This window comes from Oryctolagus cuniculus, chromosome 7, assembly GCF_964237555.1.
Source record: "Oryctolagus cuniculus chromosome 7, mOryCun1.1, whole genome shotgun sequence".
Classification (NCBI taxonomy): Eukaryota; Metazoa; Chordata; class Mammalia; order Lagomorpha; family Leporidae; genus Oryctolagus; species Oryctolagus cuniculus.
This window is the reverse complement of record NC_091438.1, coordinates 43,232,511-43,249,762: the sequence shown is the minus strand read 5'-3', so window position 1 is coordinate 43,249,762 and position 17,252 is coordinate 43,232,511. Positions and strand designations below refer to the sequence as shown.

At 56.6% G+C, this 17,252-nt stretch overlaps 1 protein-coding gene across 3 annotated transcripts; it reads left to right on the top strand.

Moving 5' to 3' along the window:
* Positions 1-7,146: 7,146 nt before the first annotated feature.
* On the top strand, positions 7,147-17,132 carry FDPS (farnesyl diphosphate synthase). 3 transcript variants are annotated; one of them, XM_070077582.1, is made up of 11 exons: positions 7,206-7,302; positions 8,063-8,278; positions 8,355-8,517; positions 9,610-9,750; positions 14,783-14,863; positions 14,969-15,091; positions 15,385-15,473; positions 15,563-15,635; positions 16,214-16,291; positions 16,385-16,519; positions 16,873-17,132. In XM_070077582.1, the coding sequence occupies exons 2-11, from the start codon at positions 8,100-8,102 to the stop codon at positions 17,071-17,073; spliced, it is 1,263 nt and encodes a 420-aa protein (XP_069933683.1). In that variant the 5' UTR covers positions 7,206-7,302; positions 8,063-8,099; the 3' UTR covers positions 17,074-17,132. The 3 variants fall into 3 exon arrangements, with proteins under 3 accessions (XP_051713180.2, XP_069933683.1, XP_051713179.1); XM_051857220.2 differs by lacking the exon at positions 8,063-8,278 and having other exon boundaries at positions 7,147-7,302; XM_051857219.2 differs by lacking the exon at positions 7,206-7,302 and having other exon boundaries at positions 7,953-8,278.
* Positions 17,133-17,252: the final 120 nt, after the last annotated feature.

The window sequence follows — 17,252 nt, the reverse complement described above, 5'->3', positions numbered from 1 at the left end:
CCTTGTCTAAATAAGATCGGAGTTGGCGAACTAAAAAGGCTTCCAGATGGTAGCTTTGGGATCCGCAAGGAGGGAAGGCCTACACTTCCGGGAATGGAGAGGCCTTGAAGAAATTCCTTTTCAAGGTCCCTGCGGGTACCTAAAGGTCAATCAATGAGAATCAGACCCGCCTTGTTGCCTGATTTCTCAACAATGTTGCAGTGGATTCGTTTCTGAGAGGAGGAGCGTGGTGGGGGCAAGAGTCACCACACAGACCCCGGGAGTGGGGTGAAAGGGGGATTCAGGTGAGCAGCCGGCAGACTCGTTTATTTCAGTTGAAACTATGTCTTATATAGCCAAGACCAGCCAATCTGGTCAAGGGGCGGTCTATGCTCCATCCAATCACAGACTGCCAGGCAGTTTCCAAAGCCATCCAATCACAGCCTGTTGCCAGGCAGTTTCCAAAGCCATCCAATCACAGCCTGTTGCCAGGCAGTTTCCAAAGCCATTCCTGAGTAACTAATGCTGGCTTGCCAGTGGCCACCTTGGCATGGCCCTCTCATTCTACCACACCGCCTCAACCTTTAACCCCCATGCCCTGAATCTATAAAAGGAGCTCTCCCGATCTCTGACGCACGACTTCCCCGGCCCCCGCTCTGTTGCTCTGTTGGGATCGGGGAACCTAGCCTGGGAGCGGAACCCCAATAAAAGCCTGTGAATTAATTGATTCATCTGCCTGGGAAGATTTGTTACGCGCCGGACACCTTGTACCATAGCCTTGGCAACTCATGACTAGAGCCTAGGGTGATTACTGACGCCATAAACAAGAGTGTCAATTGTTAAGTCAACAACAGGAGTCACTGTGCACTTAACTCCTCATGTAGGATCTCTGTCCTTAATGTGTTGTACAATGTGAATTAATGCTATAACTAGTACTCAAACAGTATTTTACACTTTGTGTTTCGGTGAGGGTGCAAACTGTTGAAATCTTTACTTAATTTATTCTAAATTGATCTTCTGTATATAAAGATAATTAAAAATGAGTCGATGTGAATGGAATGGGAGAGAGAGCAGGAGATGGGAGGGTTGCGGGTGGGAGGGAAGTTATGGGGGGGAAAGCCATTGTAATCCATAAACTGTACTTTGGAAATTTATATTTATTAAATAAAAGTTTAAAAATAAGTAAAAATAGTTTAAAACAACAACAAAAAGTTGTGAATGAGGAATGAACAGCGAGGGGTCCAGTGCGTGGCATGACTCACAGAGTCCAGCCTCAGCCTGTCTCCTGGACTGCAGAGCGCGTGCACAGGGGCCCACCCGGCCACCACCCCTGTGACAGGCCCAGGATCTGCTGTCCACCCCCCTCCCTTCCACCCGGCCACCAACCCATGACGGGGCCAGCTCTGCTGTCCAGCCCCGCTCCCTTTCCTACCATAGCCAAGTCAATGACAACCTCTTTTTACTTCCTTGCCCTCACCCCATTCTCTGCGCCTCCTCAACTCTCTCTGCACCTGAGAGAAACGGGGAGCTCCCCGCCTCCACACCTGACAGCAGGCCAACCAGAAAACCTGTGGATTCCAAACATCTTCCAGATCCACCCACTCTGCGTGCTCACTTCCACCTGTGTGGTCAGCCTCTGTGGGCGTGTCCACCTCCGGGCCTGCAGGGAAGCTGCCCGCTACAGCCCAAGCTGCTTACTTCAAAAGCGGGTCTGATGAGCAGGTTCTGAGTCTTCCTGGCCCGAAAGGCTTCTCCGCCCGTGCAGGCTCACCCATGGGCCCTCTCCTCTCATCTCCTCTCCTTGGGCCACCCCCACATCCTTTCACTTCCGAAAGTCGACTTGCTCTCCCCATTCCTGCTCCTGCACTGTTCCCTACCCCGTGTGCTCTCCTGCTTGTCTGTGTTCAAGAAAATCCCTGTGCAGCCTCCGAGGTTTCACCTCCTTTCTGGCATCATCAGATGCGTTGTTGGTCTCCTTTTGTTCAGCTAGATTTAGAAGAGCTGGCATGGGGGCGCAGCAGGTTAAACCACAGCCTGGGACGCCAGCATCCCATAGGAGCGCTCACTCGAGTCCCAGCTGCTCCACTTCCCATCCAGCTCCCTGCCAAGGTGCCTGGGAGGAAGCAGAGGATGATGGCCTGAGTGCTTGGACCCCTGCCACTGGCATGGCAGACCTGGATGGAGTCCCAGGTTCTTGGTTTCAGCCTGGCCCAGCTCTGGTCATGGCAGCCATTTGGGGAGTGAACCAGTGGATAGAAGCTCTCTCTCTCTCTCTGTCTCTCCCTTTCTTTCTGTAACTCTTTCAATAAATAAAATAAATATTTAATAAAGAAATAAATTTAGAACACATAGCAATAGCTACGAAAACCATTAGGCAAGCAGCTCGCTCGGCCTGGTGGCGGCAGGAGGGAGCAGTGCCCTGAGCGAGCACACACCAAGACAAATGCCTGCGCTTGTGAGGAGAGGAGGGAAGCTCAGAGGGGTGAGGTCCTTATGCCTGATTCACTCACAAGGCCAATGCAGCGTGCAGCTGGGGCTGGCTGTGGAGCTGTGCCCCACCCCACCCCAGCCCGTGAGGCGGAGATGTGGCTGAGGGCACAGATGGCTCTGAGCGCTTCCCTCTCCTCCAGTTTAGCACACCTTGGCTTGCTGCCCTGCCAGTGTCTCTCAGTGAGCTGAGACTGGGCATAGGCTGGCCCGGGGGGTTCTTGTCCCGGCCACACTGTGCCCAGAAGACCCATACCACCTGTGAGTTTTCTGTCTGGAGGGTCACTCCTGGGAAGTAAAAGACTGGAAATGGGGGCCAGCGCTGTGGCACAGCAGGTAAAGGTGCTGTCTGCAGTGCCCGCATCCCGTATGGGCGCTGGTTCAAGTCCTGGCTGCTCCACTTCCAATCCAGCTCTCTGCTATGGCCTGGGAAAGCAGTAGAAGATGGACCAAGCCCCTGCACCCGTGTGGGAGACCAGGAAGAAGCTCCTGCCTCCTGGCTTTGGCCTGGCCCAACCCCTGTTCTTAAAAAACCATTTGGGGAGTAGACCAGCAGATGGAAGATTGTGTGTGTGTGTATGTGTCTCCCGCTCTCTCTGTGACTCTGCCTTTCAAATAAATAAATAAATAAATATTTTTTAAAAAATAAAAAATCAGGTTTTTTAAAAATTTTTTTTAATTTTAATTTTTTTTTTTGACAGGCAGAGTGGACAGTGAGAGAGACAGAGAGAAAGGTCTTCCTTTTGCCGTTGGTTCACCCTCCAACGGCCACCGTGGCAGGCGCGCTGCGGCCGGAGCACCACGCTGATCAGATGGCAGGCGCCAGGTACTTCTCCTGGTCTCCCATGGGGTGCAGGGCCCAAGTACTTGGGCCATCCTCCACTGCACTCCCTGGCCACAGCAAAGAGCAGGCCTGAAAGTGGGGCAACCGGGACAGAATCGGCGCCCCGACCGGGACTAGAACCCGGTGTGCTGGGCGCCGCAAGGCGGAGGATTAGCCTAGTGAGCCGCGGCGCCGGCCAAAAATCAGGTATTTTAAAAACAAAAGCCTGGCAGTGGGGAAGTGAGTGAGCATCTGTTCTCAGAGACGCCGCCCCCCTCAACCCCCGCTCTCCTCACACCCATCTCCTCAGTTAACGTGGAGTTTGCAGTGAGGGAGGATTGGTAATTTCTTGGATTTGAATGGACTTAAATATTAATGAAGAGCTTTCTTCTGCATCGTCACTTCTGATTCTCATCTCTGTCCTATGAGCCAGATAAGGGTTACATTTTCACTGGATTCATTAAAAAAAAAAAAAAAAAAAACACTTAGAAGGGACGGCGTTGTGGTGAGCAGGTTAAGCCGCTGCTTGCGATGCCAGCATCCCATATGGGCACCAGTTAGTGTCCCGGCTGCTCCACTTCCTACCCAGCTCTCTGCTAATGGCTTGGGAAAGCAGCGGAAGATGGCCCAGGTGTTTGTGCCCCTGCCACTCATGTGAGAGACCCGGATGAAGCTCCTGGCTCCTGGCTTCAGCATAGCCCTGGCTGTGGAGGCCAACTGGGGAGCGAACAGCGATGCACAATCTCTTTTGGGGCCGGCGCTGTGGCGTAGCGGGTAAAGCCTCTGCCTGCAGTGCCGGTTTGAGTTGAGCTGATCCTCTTCTGATTCAGCTCTCTACTATGGCCTGGGAAAGCAGTGGAAGATGGTCCAAGTCCTTGGGCCCCTGCACCCACATGGGAGACCTGGAGGAAGCTCCTGGCTCCTGGCTTTGGATTGGCGCAGCTTCAGCCATTGAGTCTGTTAGGAAACTGGCACAGTTTTATCTACGGTGCGATCTATACCCCAGTTCCCGCTACCATTGCTGGAAGCCAGGTAGCCACAAGGCCCAGCTACCTGTGCCAAGCTCCACCTCCATCCTAATGGGATTCGCTGCTCCTGCTTCCCTGCCCGTGTCCTCAAGATTTAAAAAGGCCTGTTCCTGAACACTTGGCTCTCTCTAGCCTCCTCTCTGGCCTCTTGGCTCCTCTCTGCCTTGGCTCCTCTCATCTCTCTTCTATCTCTTCTCTCCTTGCTAGCCCTTCTCCTTTCTGTTTCTCTCTTATACTCTCTTTTCTCTCTCTTTCCCTTCACCGCTCCTTCACTCCGGTCTGTTGGGTGTTCCCCAATAAACCCTTTCCCTTACTCTGGCGTGTGGTGTGTTTTGTGATGGCAACATTAATATATAACAGCATCCATCTGGGGAGTGGACCAGCAGACAGAAGGCTTCTCTCTCTGCCTCTGCCTCTCTGTAACTCTCCCTTTCAAATACATAAATAAATAAATCTTTCTCTCTCTCTCTTTTTTTTTTTTTTTTTTTTTTTTTTTTACAGGCAGAGTGGACAGTGAGAGAGAGAGACAGAGAGAAAGGTCTTCCTTTTGCCGTTGGTTCACCCTCCAATGGCCGCCGCAGCAGTCGCGCTGCAGCCGGCACACCGCGCTGAACGAAGGCAGGAGCCAGGTGCTTCTCCTGGTCTCCCATGGGGTGCAGGGCCCAAGGACTTCAGCCATCCTCCACTGCACTCCCTGGCCACAGCAGAGAGCTGGCCTGGCAGAGGGGCAACCAGGACAGAATCCGGCGCCCCGACCAGGACTAGAACCCGGTGTGCCGGCGCCACAAGGTGGAGGATTAGCTTATTGAGCTGTGGCACCGGCCAAATAAATCTTTCTTTCTTTCTTTCTTTCTTTCTTTCTTTCTTTCTTTCTTTCTTTCTTTCTTTCTTTCTTTCTTTCTTTCTTTCTTTCTTTCTTTCTTTCTTTTAAAGCTTTTTTCTCTCTCTGTAACTCTTTCAAATAAATAAATAAAAATCTTAAAAAAATACACATAGGTCACCTACAATATGCTGGTATCCTCACTTGGCAGATTTGAAGCCCACTCAGAATGACCTCTTGGCTTGTTGGAGGTCACCGAGCTGTTTAATGTGGAGTGGGTGTGTGATGTAGAGGGCAAGACTGAACCCAGCACTTCCCAGGCCCTCACACGTGGGATGCAGGCGTCCCAATCCCCAGGCCATCATGGTTATTAGATCAGGTAGAAGTCCATATCCACCCCCCCCCCCCCAGGACTTCTCCCACCCATTTCCTACAGGCTCTGCCCCTTCCAGAGCTTTCTACACAGGGCTTCCTGCTGCTCCTCTGAGAGTGTAGCTCTGCTCCTGGGTGATGTGTTGTGTTCCGGCTTGCCCAGATAGAAAGAACCAGTGAGACTCACCGAAATGCAAAACACAAAGACCCTTTATTTGTAGGTCCAGCACGGGGGTCCCCAGCCTCCCGTGCAATGAGACCAAGACCCCCTTCTCTTTGTTCCTGGGGTTTTTAATAGTTCCTGGGCAAACAAGGCCCTGCAGGACCAAGCCCGGCCCACCTTATTGGTTGCCTCCACCTGGTCCTGCCAGACCAAAGACTGCCCGGTGTCAGGTTTCAGCACAGCAGAAGCACCCTGGGCCTAGCCAGTTTTTTGTCTTGTGTGAAGCCTGTCATGACGTGGCTCTGGGCTCTCACAATGGGAATATATATATATATACACACACATATATATATGATGTATTATGATGTATTCATTTATTTGAACATTAGAGAGAGAGAGAGAATCTTCCATCCACTGGTTCACTCCCCAAATGGCCTCATATTGCTGGGCCAAGTGGAAGCCAAGAGCTTCTTCAGGTCCCCCATGTGGATGGCAGGGACCCAAGAACTTGCGCCATCTTCCACTGCTTCCCCAGGTCATTAGCAGGGCGTCGAGTGGGAGGTGGTGCAGCCAGGACTCGAACTGGCATCCATGTGGGATGCCAGCGCTACAGGCAGCGGCTTAACCCACAGAGCCACAGTGCCCCACGTCCTGTTACTGAGCTGTGGGGATTTAGGAGGGTTAATGGAGGAAGAGCCAAAGTGGTCAAGCCAGGCATGTATGGTTGAGGGGCCTCGTTATAGTCTCACTTATAGTTATAAAATTCAGCATTTTATATTCATTGCCTCTTGATTTTGTCCTGATGCAACTGATGAAGAAAGCCAAGAAATCAATTGGACCGAGGGTCACAGCTATTAAGTGATTTCCCTGAGTTGGAGAACTAATTAATGTCAAAGTTGACCCTTTTTGTAAAAAAAAAATTATTTATTTGAAAGGCAGAGCTACAAAGGAAGAGGGAGAGAGAGAGAGAGAGAGAGAGAGAGAGAGAGAGAGAATGAATCTTCCAACCGCTGGTTCACTCCCCAGATGGCCTCAATGGCAGGAGCTGGGCCCATCAGGAGCCAGGAGCTTCTTCCAGGTCTCTCACATGTGTGCAGGGGCCCAAGGACTTGGGCCATCTTCTACTGCTTTCCCAGGTCATAGCAGGGAGCTGGAGCGGAGGCTTTGTCGCCGAGTCGGCCCCCAGTTATACCAACCTGCCACGCCGCTGTGCAGGAATATAACGAAAATGGGAGCGGAGAGTAAGGCAACAGCCAGGAGGCAGAGCGGGGGCGTGGGCAGCTGGTTAGCCGCCAGCACTGCCCCCGCCCCCGCCCGGGGGCCTGCGTCCGCTAGGCTGACAGCCCTTGCACAGCCCTTTCATTGGTCATCCGCCACAGAACCCATGCTCATACGAGGGCAAGCACCCAATCAGCGATGCTCGTCTCCGCCCAGCCGGCCCACGCTAGATCGCGCTGTTTCTGTCCCCCCCGTGGCACGCCGGGAGTTGTAGTCTAATGTCGCGTCTCTGCCGGCGAAGGAGGGAGATTCGGAACTACTCCACCCAAAGGGCTGAGCGCGGATCGTGTTCGGCTTTTAGGAGTAAGCCGCCAACAATCTGGCTCAAGCAAGAACCCGCATCCAGGAACAGGTGAGAGAGGTCGCGTGCTGGGACTGGAGGCGGAGGTCCGAGACCCGGCCTTACTTCTCTAGGGATGCTGTGGGGCACGGGAAGCCCAGTCTGTTGTGCTGGGGTCGGTGGCTCAGCCAGCCGGCCCTCTGGCTGTGCGGAAACTCCCGAACTTCGCCCATGTGTTTTCCTGACACTGCCCACCATGTCGGACCTGGGTTTACTCCTGCTGCGAGCCCTCCCCGCCCGCCCAGAGTTGCTCCGAGGCCATCTGCCCAAATCCCAGCGCCTCCTGCGAGGCTCGGGATGCCCCGTGCTCGCGCTCCACCGCTTGTGTCCGCAGCACCCATGGGGCGTAACTCAGAGCCTGGGCACCCCGCTTCATCGTCTGTCTAGGAAGAGCTGGCTTCTAGATTTGGCAGTGCTTCTGCCCAGCTGCCCTCTTAGCTCCTAGGCCCCCCAGTTTGGCTTCTGTGTGATTTAGGGATCCTCTTAACCCTAGTCCTGGGGTGCCGCGCTCTGCACCCACTCCTTCTCCAGCCTCGTGCACGCAGCCTTCGATTCTAACCTTACTCCTAAGTGGCTATCTGTTGGGTCCCAGTCACCAGCCCTACTTTTTGTTCCCTGAAATATCCTTTCTGTAGTTATTCCCAACTTTTGCCCCCAAGGGGGCGGGGCGTTGTGGGCCAAGAAGTTTAAAAGGTTGGTGGGGGTCTTCCAGGAGCTGCGACCAAGCAGCTGCCTTCGACCAAGCAGCTGCCTTCGGTGCTTGCCCCTGCAGGGAGTGCTCGGTGCCCCCACCCCATGCCACTCCCACGATGCCCTTGTCCCGCTGGCTGAGATCTGTGGGGCTCCTCCTGCTGCCAGCTCCCTGCTGGGTGCCCCGGGAGAGGTTGCTGGGTTCCCTACGGAGGCCCTCTCTGGTGCACGGGTACCCGGTCCTGGGGGCCTGGCACAGTGCCCGATGCTGGTGCCAAGCGAGGACAGAGGAGCCCCGGTGAGTGTGGTTGGGGTGAGGGGTCTTGGGGAGGGGAGCACCGGTCGGGTCTCTGACTTGTTCTTCCCTTCTTCAGAGCACTTTGCTCCTCTCTCATAATGAACGGAGACCAGAAGCCAGATGCTTACGCCCAAGAGAAGCAGGACTTCATCCAGCACTTCTCGCAGATCGTCAGGGTGCTGACCGAGGAGGAGATGGGGCACCCGGAGACGGGCGACGCTATTGCCCGTCTTAAGGAGGTGAGGGAGGCGTGACTGGAGCACGTGAGCCACTGGGCACCCTGCCCTTGTGTGTGGGCTACAGCTGTGGCTTTTGGTTCTGGACAGAGAAAGGAGGAGGCTTTTTAGGGGTGGCTTTGGGCAGGGCTGTGTGGGGTGCCTGTTTCAACCTGACTTCTGGCTGTGGGAGGGGATGGGCCACCCACACTGCTCTGCGTGGAACCGGGTAAGGCTGTGGTTCAGTGTCCTGGAGTCGGAAGGGGACAGCCAGGGGAGGAAGGCGGGCTGGGGGGTCCTGTCTCCCCTAACCCGGAACCCCCCCCCCCCCAGGGTGATTGCTGTGATGCTGAAGTTGCCTAATCGTTTGCTTTTGTTCCTTTGGAGTGTCTAGTAAAATTCTTTCTCTAAGCGTTGTCTGTCTCGTCTCTGAGGGGACCCGAGGGAAGGCGGGGAGGGCTCTGTCCGCGTGGAGATGGGGATTGAAGGGGACGTCGGCTCCGGGGCAGAGCAGAAGGCAAAGTGAGACCCAAGCACTGGGCAAGGCGATGCAGCCAGAGTGCGCCTGGGCACGAGGGGACCCGGCCGCTGTGCCCATGACTTGGGGGAAGGCAGGGGAGCAGCTCCCTGGAGGAGGAGGTGGGGTTAGGGAGGAGAAAGGTAGGTGGGAAATGGATCTCCAACCTGGGTCCCCTCCAACGCCTCCTCTGGCCAACTTTGGGGGGCCTTGTCTTTCGTAGGGAGGGAGGCTTTCACTGCAGGTGGGCTGAACTCTGGGTAGCAGGTGTAGGGCAGAGTGGTGAAGGGGAGGTCCAGGGACGTGGGGATGGGGCAGGGACCTGAGAAGGAGGCCTGAACAAAATGCGTGCTGAGCATCTCCTGAGTTCAAACCCCGTTTAGGGTTGGGGAGCAGCATTGAATCCACTATGGAGCCTGGGCACTGGCTGTCTCCAGGACTTCAGGGAAGGAGCCAAGGGAATAGCAATTCCAGGGGCTCCCTGGAGGAGGCGCTGGGGAGGCTACAGGAAGGGGGCACTGGAGAATGGGGGAAGGCAGGGAGAACCTCAGTTGGTGTCGTGTGGACTCTGACGCCCTGTCCCTCCCCCTCGTTGCCAGGTCCTGGAGTACAATGCCATTGGCGGCAAGTACAACCGGGGTTTGACGGTGCTGGTGGCCTTCCGGGAGCTGGTGGAGCCACGGAAGCAGGACGCTGAGAGTCTCCAGCGGGCCCTGACCGTGGGCTGGTGTGTGGAACTGGTGAGAGGGGCTTCCGAGAGGAGGGCGCAGGGGCCTCGTGTCTGTGCTTCTGTGCCTCTCGTGTGCTGGTGCCAGTTTTACCTAGGGGATCACTCCCGGGGTTAACAAGCGGGGGCACCCTCCTTGGTCATCAGCTGTATAAATAAGTGCAGGTAGACGAGAACCTGGCCTCCAAACCTGCCAGAGAGGCCTCAGCTCTGTGCTCGGAGCAGGAGACCTGCACTGCGTTCCTGAATGCCAGGCCTTTGGGGAGTGAACCACTGGGGAGTTCTGTCTGTCTCAGAAAATCTGTACGTGCTTGTAAAATCTGTTGGGTCACTCCCCAAATGGCTGTAACAGTTGAGGCTGGGCCAGGCCAGAGCCAGGAGCTGAGAACTCCATCCAGGGCTCCTATGTGTGCTACAGGGACTTAAATACTTGAGCCATCATCTGCTGCTTCCTAGGCACATTAGCAGGAAGCTGGATCAGAAGCTGAGTAGCCAGCACTCAAAGCAGCACTCTGATAGGGGATGTGAGCGTCCCATGCAGCGGCTCGTCCTGCACGCCGTGATGCCCTCCTCAGTGGAGTTCTTCTGCCGGACTGTTCTAGAGCAGAGATTCAGGATTGGTAGCCCTTGGCTGGCGCCGCGGCTCACTAGGCTAATCCTCCGCCTGTGGCGCCGGCACCCTGGGTTCTAGTCCCAGTTGGGGCGCTGGATTCTGTCCCGGTTGCCCCTCTTCCAGGCCAGCTCTCTGCTGTGGCCCAGGAAGGCAGTGGAGGATGGCCCAAGTGCTTGGGCCCTGCACCCCATGGGAGACCAGGAGGAAGCACCTGGCTCCTGGCTTTGGATCGGCACAGTGCCCCGGCTGCAACGCGCTGGCTGTGGCGGCTACATGGGGGATGAACCAACGGAAAAAGGAAGACCTTTCTCTCTGTCTCTCTCACTGTCTAACTCTGCCTGTCCAAAAAAATAAATAAATAAATAAATAAATAAATAAAAAAAAAATAAAAGAATTGGTAGCCCACTGGTAGCTTTTGAAAACGTTTTAAAATTAAATCCCCTGGGGCTGGCGCTGTATAGGCTAAGCCTCCACCTGTGATACTGGCATCCCCCATGGGCGCCGGTTCAAGTCCCAGCTGCTCTACCTCCGATCCAGCTCTCTGCTATGGCCTGGGAAAGCAGTAGAAGATGGCCTAAGTCTTTGGGTCCCTGCGCCCAAGTGGGAGACCCAGAAGTTCCTGGCTCCTGGTTTCAAATCGTCTCAGATTGGCCCAGCTCCGGCTGTTGCAGCCATTTGGGGAGTGAACCAGCGGGTGGAAAACCTTTTTCTCTCTCGCTCTGTCTCTGTCTATAACTGCCTCTCAAATAAATGAATACAATCTTAAAAAATAAAAATAAAGTCCCCTAAATTTCACAAAGAAGAGATTTTGGGGCTGTTGTGTGGCACATCAGGTTAGGCCACCGCCTGCAACACCAGCATCCCATATGAGTGTTGGTTCAAGTCCTGGCTGCTCTACTTCTGACGCAGTTTCCTGCTGGTGCGCCTGGGAAAGCCGTGGATGATGGCCCGACTGCTTGGGCCCCTGCCTCGCACGTGGGAGACCTGGATGGAGCGCCTGGCTTCTGGCTTTGGCCTGGTGCAGCTCCCATCTTTCATGGCCATTTGGGGAGTGAGCCAGCAGGTGGGGGATCTTGCTTTCTGTCTTTTTCTTTATCTGTCTGTAACCCTGCCTTTCCAATAAATCAATCTTTAAAAAGGAAAGAAGAAGTTTCACTTAAAAACCTAGGTTTCTGGCCTCTCCCAGGGAAGTGCAGGATCTGCGCCGCGTTCTGGGTCGAGGCTGCCGGCCCAGTGCAGGCGTGCTCCTCGGCGTCTGCCTCTCCTCCGCTCGCTCCGCACTCTCCTGTCTTTGAAGCTGTAGTTTGCTGGCCCTGCGTAAAGGCTTCCCAAGCAGCGGGGGGCCTGAGTTTCAGGAGGGGGTGCCAGGCCCGAGGCGGGCGGGAGTGAATCCGGAAAGGATGGGTACTGGGGGTCCGGTGAGTGGTGGATGCTGCTGGCCTCCTGGCCCGAGGAGAGGAGCAGCTGGCTTGGAGCACGTGCCAAGCTCTGTCAGCCACGCTGTGTTCTTGGCCCCGAGGCTCTCTCCTGGAGCTTGTGAGTGACGTGGGCTGGAGACGGGGTTGGCCCCCAGGCAGGTAGCAGGACGAGGGCCCTGGATGATGGAGACATGCTTCTCGAGACCCAGCGGGCTGAGGAGCCCATAAGCTTGGAGATGACCGGCCAGGAGAGCAGGGCAGGAGGGGGTGGGCGGGGCGGGGCGGGGCGAGGAGCAGAGCTGGGGGCCTGGGGCCATACCTGGCTGCTCCCTGTGTACCCTGAGGGCTGCTGGACATGGCTGTGATGCCATCGCCTCCTGTGCACCCCATCAGCTGCGCGCTGTGCTTTCTACATGGGTGATGTTAGGGTTCTGCTTCTGTCCTCATTTTCCTCTTCCTCTTCTGCATTTACTGCCTAAGTAACCACAGTACCGGCTGCACAGCCAGGCTGTTTCATGGTGATATCATAGCATGTGGCAGATATTCCACAGATATTTCACATTCTCCCTAGGTTCCTCTATCGCTATTGTTGTATGCATCCAGGATCCAGTGCAGGGTGGTGCGTTGCATTCGGTAGTCTTTCTCCATTTTCTTTTTAAAAATTTATTTATTTAGGGGCTGGTATTGTAGCATAGTAGGTAATGCTTGCCGCCTGTGATGCCAGCATCCCATATGGGCACCAGTTCCTGTCCCGGCTGCTCCACTTCCAGTCCAGCTCCCTGCTAATGGCCTGAGAAAAGCAGTGGAAGATGGCCCAAGTGCTTGGGCCCCTGCACCCACGTGGGTGACCCGGATGAAGTTCATGGTTCCTGGCTTCATGTGGCTCAGCTCTGGCCATTGTGGCCGTCTCGGGGATGAACCTGTATGGAAGATTTCTCTGTCTCTCCCTGTCTCTCCGTACCTCTGACTTTCAAATAAATAAATAAATGCATCTTTTAAAAAGTAAATATTTATTTGGAAGGCAGAGTGACAGAAAGAGAGGGAAAGACAGAGGTCTTCTGTCTGCTTTTTCACTCCCCAAAATGGCTGCAATGGGCATGGTTGGGCCAGGCAGAAGCCAGGAGCCAGGGGCTTCATCCAGGTCTCCCACGTGGGTGCAGAGGCCCAAGCACTTGGGCCATATTTTTTGCTTTCCCAGGTGCATTGGTGGGGAGTTGGATTGGAAGCAGAGCATCTGGGACTCAAACTGGCACTCCAGTATGGGGTGCTGGCATCGTAAGTGGTAGCTTACCCACTGGGCCGCAACACTGGCCCCTTTCTCTGGTCTTTAGTCCAGAACATTCCCTCTGCCAGTCACCTCCAGGCCAGGTGTTTGGTGTGGATGGATCTGATGATTTCCTTGTGGAGACAGCTGGGCCACACGGTGAGGAACACATGCTCCCGTGGTGATGCAGGGGTCCCCCCCCCCCCCCCCGCACATCCCGGGGAGATGCGGCCCCTCAGTGCTGAGGGCCTGCCCCTGAGGCTCCCGACTGTCCCACCCGCGAGGTCTCTGGCACTGGCACTGGTAGTTCTCTTTCGCAGCCCCTCCCCCAGTGAATAGCAGGTGCAGGGGGTTCACCATCACTGCTGGGGCCCTGGAGGTTGAGGGGCCCCGGGTGGGCTCTCTCGGATGCTGTCTTTGGTTGAGTGGTTGTGGCTGACGCTGCCCTGTGGTCGCCCGTGGGTGGGCGGCTCTTGGGGAGCATGCCACTCCAGCGTAAGTGAAACCTGTGCCTCCAAATCCCGAGGGCCCCCGCTGCCCCCTCTGGGGTGAGGTCAAGTAAAGGCACACGTGGACGCCTCCTTCCCCGAGGACCTGGCCCGGGACAGTAGTCGGGGTGGCAGTGGCCCTCTCCACACGGCCTGCACCTGCTTCCTCAGCAACACGGACCCACCAGAACACACAGTCAGGAGGGGGTGAGGTTTTAAAGAAACCAGGTCCTGGGGCCGGCGCTGTGGCGTTGTGGGCTAAGCTGCCACCTGCGATGCTGGCATCGAGTCCTGGCTGTCCGCTTCCAACCTGGCTCCCCGCTAATGCGCCTGGGAAGGCAGTGGAGGATGGCCCAAGTGCTTGGGCCCTGCACCCATGTGGGAAACCCGGATGAAGCTCGTGGTCCCTGGCTTCTGCCTGGCCCAGCCCTGGCCATTGCAGCTGTTTGGGGAGTGACCAGCAGATGGAAGCCCGCCCGCCCGCCCTCTCTCTCCTCTCTCTCTCTCTCTCTCTCTCTCTCTCTCTCTGTGTAACTGTGTCTGATCTCTCTGTCTTTCCCGATCTCTGTGTAACTGTGTCTCTCATATAAATACATCTTAAACAAACAAATCAGGTCTGGAAAAGCTGCTTAAGGAGCATGTCCCTGGGCTGCGGGACGTGTCCTGTGGTTGTGAGTGGCCTTCTGCTCTCATTTCCTTTCTTTGAGAGACAGCAGTGAGGCCCTCCCTCCCCCGGGGACGGGTGGGGAAGCCACCAGGTTAGGGTCCCTTTGGAAGAGGTCAGAGATGTTTCAGACCCAGGAGGCAGATTTTGGTGCCCTGGATTAGACCCACCCCTCTCACTGAGTTCCTGTAGGGAGGCTGTCCTGGTCAGAGGCCTGGAAGCAGGGCTGCAGTGGTCCCCTCAGGGAGCCTCCTTTTGTTAAGTCACTTAGCACGAAGCAACCTTTACGCCTTCTCTCAAGGCAGAGTGCATCTCAGGGCGCTTTACTCTCCCTGAGGATGGGCTAATCCCGCGCCGATCAGAGATCTGTTGTCTCTTACCTGGGACAGCAAGGTGCGTAGCCCTACTGCGTAGGTAGGGAGGCTGAGCCAAAGAGGCCATGAGCTTTTCCAGAGCCCACAGTGCAGAAGTCACCAGCTGGGCCCCCACCCCGCCACACCCCTTTTCTGGCTCACAGCAGCTTTGTCCTTCCTAGAAGGAACATTCTGGAACATTCCAGGGAGCCCTCAGGGGCTTACATCTCTCTTGGTTTTCCTAGCTGCAAGCTTTCTTCCTGGTGTCAGATGACATCATGGATTCTTCCCTCACCCGCCGGGGGCAGCCCTGCTGGTATCAGAAGGTAATGCGGGCTGGCCGGGCGGGAGGCTGCAGGGGGCGGGGGGCGGCGGGTGCCGGCCGAGGCGGGTGCCAGAGATGGCTTGCTCATTTCCTCCGCCCCTCCCAGCCAGGCATAGGTTTGGACGCCGTCAACGATGCCCTGCTTCTGGAAGCGTGCATCTACCGCCTGCTCAAGTTCTACTGTCGGGAGCAGCCCTACTACCTGAACCTCATCGAGCTCTTCCTACAGGTGTGTCTAGGCCAGGGCTGCCCCGGTGGTCTCGGCCTCCGAGGACGTTCCCAGCTGCAGGGCACGGGAGATCCTTAGGTGGCCTTCCTGGAAGGGAGACCTCGAGGGAGTTGGGAGAGGCGAGAAGGGTTTCTGTGGCCTTGTGGGACTGGAAGAAGGGGCTGGGGTGGATAGGTGCTTGAGGGGCTCCCCACCCTGCAGCCTGATTCTGCCCACTTGTCACTGCGCTGGGACCTGGGACTCCCCCAAACCTGGAGGAAGCCCGGCTCACGGGCTGTCTTCGTCTTCCTTAGAGTTCTTACCAGACTGAGATTGGGCAAACCCTGGACCTCATCACAGCGCCCCAGGGCAGTGTGGACCTAAGCAGATACACTGAAAAGAGGTGGGAGCCGGTGGCACCCATTCTGGTCGAAAGGGAGGGCTCAGGGTGGGCACCGTCCTTCTGAAGAGGTCATCTCGTCCCCTCCACAGGTACAAATCCATCGTCAAGTACAAGACAGCCTTCTACTCCTTCTACCTCCCCGTGGCCGCGGCCATGTACATGGTGAGCGCGCCCCCTCGCCCTCCTGGCGTGCCAGTGGGGCTCTCGGCCGGGGTGACTGGACAACCTGCGGCCTCCACCAAATGACTGGGCCACCTCGAGGAGGTCACTTAGCCTCTGCTTCCTCCGCCGTGCTGTGGGACAAGAGCCCTGGCTCACAGGCCTGTGGCGATAACCAGGGCGAGGTGTGGCCCGAAGCAGGGGAACAGGGGCAGGAGTGTGTGTAGTAGGGGGACTGTTCAGTCACGTGGGCGAAGGCCAGGTCCCAGAAGGCCTTGCTTCTCCAAGTGCTCTTCACCCAGGAGGAAACTGGAGGTGACACAAAGGTGAAGAACAAGAGGGGACCCAAGTGACCTGGGAGCTGGGAATTGTGAGGGCAGAGTGAGTCTGAGCGCCCTCAGAACTGGTCTCCCAGGAGTGGCCGGGAAGGTGGACTGTCAGTCAGGACTTCCGGGTCAGGGAGGCCGAGGACGTCTGAAGGAGGTGATCTGAGGGCCACAGGAGCACCAGAGCCCGTGGAGGAAGCGGCCAGGGAGCTGGAGCGCCTTGGGGGTCGGCTCCTTAGGCTCTTCCCTATCCAGGCAGGCATTGACGGGGAGAAGGAACACGCGAATGCCAAGAAGATCCTGCTGGAGATGGGGGAGTTCTTTCAGATTCAGGTAGGAAGGCCAGAGGCAGTGGGGGGTCCGGCACCAGCTTCCTCGCCCCCCCCCCCCCCAGCCGCCTCATTCCTCCCTGCCTGCCCCCGCCAGGATGATTACCTCGACCTCTTTGGGGACCCCAGTGTGACCGGCAAGGTTGGCACCGACATCCAGGACAACAAGTGCAGCTGGCTGGTGGTCCAGTGTCTGCAGCGGGCCACCCCGGAACAGCGTCAGATCCTGCAGGTGCCCGGGAGAGGGCCAGGGCAGCCGGGAGTCTCACCCCGGGGGGTGGGTGTCACCCCTGGGTGCCGTCCGGCAGGGTCTGCAGGTGGTCGCTGTCGCAGGCTGCCAGTGTCCACTGGGAGCTGCTCCTCCTCGCACAGTGCGCAGAACAGCACCAGCACCCCCAAAAAAAGAATGATCTGGCCCCAAAGTGGCGAAATTCGAGGGCAGAGGAAGCTGAAGCCCCAGGCAGTATCTGACCATTTGGGCTGGGGCAGGGGGCAGGAGTGGATGTTCTCGAATCCGAATGAAGGGTGTGGAGAGCTGGAGGCCGAGGGTAGGTAAGGCTGAGCGCAGTCTCCCCCCCCCCCCAGGAGAATTATGGGCAGAAGGAGGCCGAGAAGGTGGCCCGGGTGAAGGCACTGTACGAGGAGCTGGATCTGCCGGCCGTGTTCTCGCAGTACGAGGAGGACAGCTACGGCCACCTCATGGGTCTCATCGAGCAGTACGCTGCGCCCCTACCCGCGTCCATCTTCCTGGGGCTAGCGCGCAAGATATACAAGCGGAAAAAGTGACCTGGAGGCCGCGAGGGAGGGGAGAGGAGGCTGTCAATAAATTATTGTGTAACCTTGTGGTTCTGTGCGTGCTCAAGTCACCTGGGGCCCGGCTGTGTCGGGGCGGGGGCGAGGCGGCTGCAGGCTGGCTCTAGGTGGGTGACACAGGCAAGACGTCAGGCGCGGGGAGGCGGGGCTGG

What these genes read in the sequence shown, in the direction of transcription:
- FDPS (XM_070077582.1), top strand. Translation starts at nt 8,100, where the DNA reads ATGCCCTTGTCCCGCTGGCTGAGATCTGTGGGGCTCCTCCTGCTGCCA. An exon ending in GCGAGGACAGAGGAGCCCCG is followed by an intron (nt 8,279 to 8,354) that starts GTGAGTGTGGTT and finishes TCCCTTCTTCAG; the next exon opens with AGCACTTTGCTCCTCTCTCA. An exon ending in TGGCCGCGGCCATGTACATG is followed by an intron (nt 15,636 to 16,213) that starts GTGAGCGCGCCC and finishes TTCCCTATCCAG; the next exon opens with GCAGGCATTGACGGGGAGAA.